The sequence below is a fragment of the Orbicella faveolata genome, unplaced genomic scaffold (assembly GCF_042242905.1).
Source record: "Orbicella faveolata isolate gen_17 unplaced genomic scaffold, um_ofav_v1 contig_13, whole genome shotgun sequence".
NCBI classification, from domain to species: domain Eukaryota; kingdom Metazoa; phylum Cnidaria; class Anthozoa; order Scleractinia; family Merulinidae; genus Orbicella; species Orbicella faveolata.
The window spans coordinates 13792653-13797500 of NW_028301540.1; the positions used below are offsets into that span (position 1 = coordinate 13792653).

The following is a 4848-nucleotide window of genomic DNA, read 5'->3' on the forward strand; positions in this document are numbered from 1 at the left end:
GATATTGGCCTAATGCTGTAATTAAAATTAAGTTCCCGTGTGGTGCTAAGAAAAACAATGAGGACAGTCAAATTGGCCACTTTTTTCGTGTTCAATTCTATAGCATCTAAGATCTTCCTACACACTCCAAAGCTGGCTTTCTTTTCATTTGAAACTCTACAAATACTAACACTAACAACGATTTCTGTTTCTTATCATGTTGAAGAATAAACAAACCCAACCTTTACCGGAAAAGTAGCCTATTTCTCAACAAAACAAACAGGGCCGTTAACCTACTATCGATTTTTTTTCCAAAGTGACACCAAAAATTACTTTCTCGTCAAGATATTAGGTATGCACATTTATTCAAACCTCCAATTTGCATTTGAAGTTAAGTGAGCATCATCACAACAAAATATAGCATTAACTGAAATCGAAGGCGATTCCTTAATTGACATTGATATTCTTCGCTTTTCGCACTGCCGTTGAAGGCTCCGTCACGCTCATTGTTATATGCGCTCTCAGATATCTATGAGTCAAGTTGAACAGTAATTCTTGATCTTCAAATCAAACCAAAAACAGCAGTATACCAAAAAAAAGACAATATCATGTTAAACGCAACCGCCGCCATTGTATTCATCGTCATCTTCGCACTCGAGGCAGCCGTCATCATCATTGGCAACGTATTCACCATTTTTGTTTTCAAGACTCAATCCAGACTCCACTTGAAACGAACTTGCCTTCTTCTAATCAACCTGGCCGTCGCCGATCTCCTTGTAGGAGTAGGGCAAGTTGCAGTCCTCGTCAAGCACAAACTTCCGGGAACTGAAAACGGATCCCTGAGTGCTTCCTGGGCGTTTCAAGCCTTTGGGTCGTGTGTTTCAGTGATGTTTCTCGCTCTTATTTCTCTGGAACGCGTTTACGCCGTGTTCCGACCATTGCGTCATCGCGTGACAAGCGCTCGAGCTTACATTTTTAGCATCGTTATCGTCTGGGTAGCTGGATTGTGCATTGGTGGACTGTCTTTTTTGACTGTATATCACTCCAAAGTGGATACCGTTTATGCCGTTGCCACTGGTGATGTGTTACTCTTCTTCTGTTTGGTTATTATCTGTGCGAGTTACCTATCGATCCGTTCGCGACTGTACGTTACAACTCCTGAATTACAAGTCCCCCACAGCCGATCAACGAGGGACCAGAACTTGCGTCTTTCAAAGACATTTTACATAGTTGTCGCTGTGTCGCTTATCTTTTGGCTGCCTGGTTTCGTAGTGTACGCCATCAGAGAATTCTGCTCCCAATGTTTTCCTCCGACTTTTTTGTGGTTAATTAGTGCTCTCCACTTGGCAAATTCTATGGTGAACCCATTCGTATACAGCTTTAGGATGAAAATATTTATAGATGCCTTTAAAAAGTGTTTGAAAAAGCGCGGGGAAAAATCTGAAATAAGAACTGTTTCCTTCCGAGTGGAAAACGAACCCCAGGAGTTTAATACCCACTTATAAATTGCAAAATTTGATTAACCTCTGCATAGAACTTTGTTGTACATTTTGCCATTTTTTTTCTTTTTTTTTTTTTTTTTTCCTTGCAATGAACTACAGTTAAACGCAATTTTGGCAGAAAGATTGATATTCGTTTGTAAAATTTGCTCTGCATTGTCTTTATTGAATTTTCGACACCCTACATTGTAGTAAAAGCTTTTCCTGTGAGCATGGAATGAAAAGCTGAAACGTTCGATCAAAACTGATGTGGGTGCATTTAATTGGTGTATTGATTCAGCTTTTGTTAGAAGAAAATAACAATAACAATATTAATCAACTTTATTTATTGAAGGTAGCACACAACAGTAATCACTGAAAAAACCAGTGGCCCTTATATAAGTATTTACAGAATAAAAAGACGACGTGTTCAGAAGTAAAAATAGAGAAAGATTCTCAAATATGTAACGGTCATATAAAAAACTAAGATACGAGACACACTAAAATATTCAAAAGCAAAGCATTGAAGCAAGTCTAACAACTAAAGCAATTAAAATCAATTTTAATAACTAAAAGTAAGTTCAGAAACTTCAAGGTACTCTCGACTGGTAAACTTTTAAATTCTGCTGATTGAATACTTTGCCACGCCAAAGAAAGGGATCTTCAGTTTACATCTTTATTGACTTCTCTGTTTTTCATTCCGGCAAGTGGGAGGTTCATAATTCATCTTTTTTGGTCATGCCACCAAACATCTCACTTTTGGAATAAACTTACTGGCTGGCTGAAAAACTTAAATTTACTTCCTAGAGATTATTGGTTTGACAAATATTACTGCTTTGGGTCTGAGGCCAGATATCTCTCAATTTGCGCTTCTTATAAATTACTGCTTTCTCTTAGCACGATATCACATATGGCTCGCTAAAACAAAAGATGATCATCCAAATCTTACGCATTTTATATGCACACTAAAATCACAATATGAAATAGAAACAAAAAGTGGAGACACAAAAAAATGGAAACCTTTTACCGGATATATGAGGATTTAATTAATATTTTAGATTATTTTATATATTCTATACCTATCTGTATCTATCTCCTACCCATTATTCTATTTCTAATCTCCTGTCAGATGCATAACTCATTTTACCTTTAATGTACCACATGCCTTTGGTTTGTTTTTTTATGTTTCAGTAGTACAACCTCAATCTGTAATCATCTATTTTTCTGTAATCCTCTATTTTTCTGTAATCATCTATTTTTCTTCTTTTTTTTATTTTTGCCCCTTGTCGTCACTGTATTTGTTAGTAGTGTAAGTCGTTTAGATATTGTAATTTAAACAGTGTAAATAATTTGGAGCAATATAATGTAAATAGAGCTAGTGTTGTAAGTAAGCATTGTTTTCCCTTGTGTTATTGCAAATAAAAAAAATGAATAAATAAAAAAAAGTGGGAGGTTCATAACCAGACAACAAAAAAAGTCACCAAGAGTTTGGTCTTTAAAGGATTATCTTTGTGAAGCTTGCGGCAAAACGTTCACGCAATGTCATACAGTTCACACGTATAAAAAATATCATTGTAAGATGTTAGAAACCGAAAAACAGTCAAAACATGATTGTCTCAAATGTGGGAAAATGTTATGCAAAACGACAGTTTATCTTCATTCAAGGGAAAGGATGCCTAAACCCAAGAGGGCAGCAGGTAGAAGCTATTTAAACATTTATACCCTACCGGTGTAAACATGCGACGTGGACGTAAAGGAGATGTTGAACAAAGTCACTAAAAACAGAAACGGCGCGAGCAACCGCGGCCTTCAAATTGCTACGCGGTTGTTGGTGGTTTATTTACGAAACCGACTTATGTCGATATACCCGATATTGTTGACGCCATTAAACTAATGGATCCACAAGAGGGTGTCAATATTCCCCTCTTGGCCCCGAGCATGAGGCACAAATTGGCTCATGATCGAGCGCGTTCGTTAATTTTTGTTATTAAAAGTAACCAAAAGAAAGTTTTCGGGAAAGAGAACCTGTTCAGAAATGGAGAGAATTGACACAAGAAGGGCAGAACGTTAATTGGCATGAACAAGAAGGTTAATAGCACACACAACAGGCATGCTACCATATTTGTTCTATATCTTTTTGTACTAGCTTTTCTTTGGGTGCGTTTGAAGCAAGAGGCCTAGCAATTTTCATTCTAGGTAGCTCTTTTTTTACTCCAGTATCACGCTTTTTTTTTTCATTTCTTTATTTATTTTTTTTTTTTTTAACAAGACATTTATTTAATCATAGCAACACTTATGACTCAAACTGATCTTACTTCCAATTTTGTTAGGTCTGAATTTATAAAGATGTTAAAAGCAATTTTTGTTTTTGATAATAAACAACCTTTTTGCAATATTTCTCTATTTACAGGACATTAATTTTTTTGCGTAATAACTTAGTTAAAAACATATGAAAAAAAAGAAAAAAAGAAAGAAATGCTGCATATAAAGCTATTGATAATTATTTAATTTAAATTAAATTTAAATTAAATACCTCGAACACTTCCCATTTCCTTTTAAACTGGCGGATCTTATTTGCCTTAAAAGCTATGTATCTTTCTGCTTATAAAGTTATTGATAATTATTCAATTTAAATTAAATTTAAATTAAATACCTCGAACACTTCCCATTTCCTTTTAAACTGGCGGATCTTATTTGCCTTAAAAGCTATGTATCTTTCTGCTTATAAAGTTATTGATAATTATTCAATTTAAATTAAATTTAAATTAAATACCTCGAACACTTCCCATTTCCTTTTAAACTGGCGGATCTTATTTGCCTTAAAAGCTATGTATTTTTCTGTTCCATATTTGATTTCCAAAATTCTTTTGAAATGGCCTTCAAGTTAAAGTTGGGATTAATTCCTTTACACTTACAGGTCCACAGATTTGTTTTTCCTAGAATTACTATATCGTTAATCAAATCCATTCCCTCGTTCAGAATACCTATCATAATGTCACGTATCGAGAGGCACCCACAACTTCCAAGCCTATTTAATATGCAATAGGACACCATACTCCAAAAACACTTGAAAAAAGAGCATTCAAATAGAATATGATGAATAATTTCTCGACTCTCTTGACAAAAGGTGCAGTTTGAATTTAATACATATTCTATTTTAAAAAGACGGTCATTTGTATAGAGGATGTAGTTTAACACTTTGTATTGAAAAGATGGTTAATACGGTTCGCTTGCAACCCTCAAAGGTAATAGGTATGCTTCTGAAAGTTGGTTTTCTCTTAAATCAAATTCTTGTCCAAGCTTATCCCATTTCCTAGATTTTTCATATTTGAATTATAACAGATGATAGTAGTAGTTTTTACATTTATAATTTTCCAAGTCAATGACAGTC

The 4848-nt window shown here is 34.8% G+C and overlaps 1 protein-coding gene across 1 annotated transcript; it reads left to right on the forward strand.

Moving 5' to 3' along the window:
• Positions 1 to 215: 215 nt before the first annotated feature.
• Positions 216 to 1722, forward strand: LOC149115111 (octopamine receptor beta-1R-like). The gene has a single exon (XM_089284704.1). The coding sequence runs from the start codon at positions 588 to 590 to the stop codon at positions 1482 to 1484; it is 897 nt and encodes a 298-aa protein (XP_089140830.1). The 5' UTR covers positions 216 to 587; the 3' UTR covers positions 1485 to 1722.
• Positions 1723 to 4848: the final 3126 nt, after the last annotated feature.

What these genes read in the sequence shown, in the direction of transcription:
- LOC149115111 (XM_089284704.1), top strand. Translation starts at nt 588, where the DNA reads ATGTTAAACGCAACCGCCGCCATTGTATTCATCGTCATCTTCGCACTC.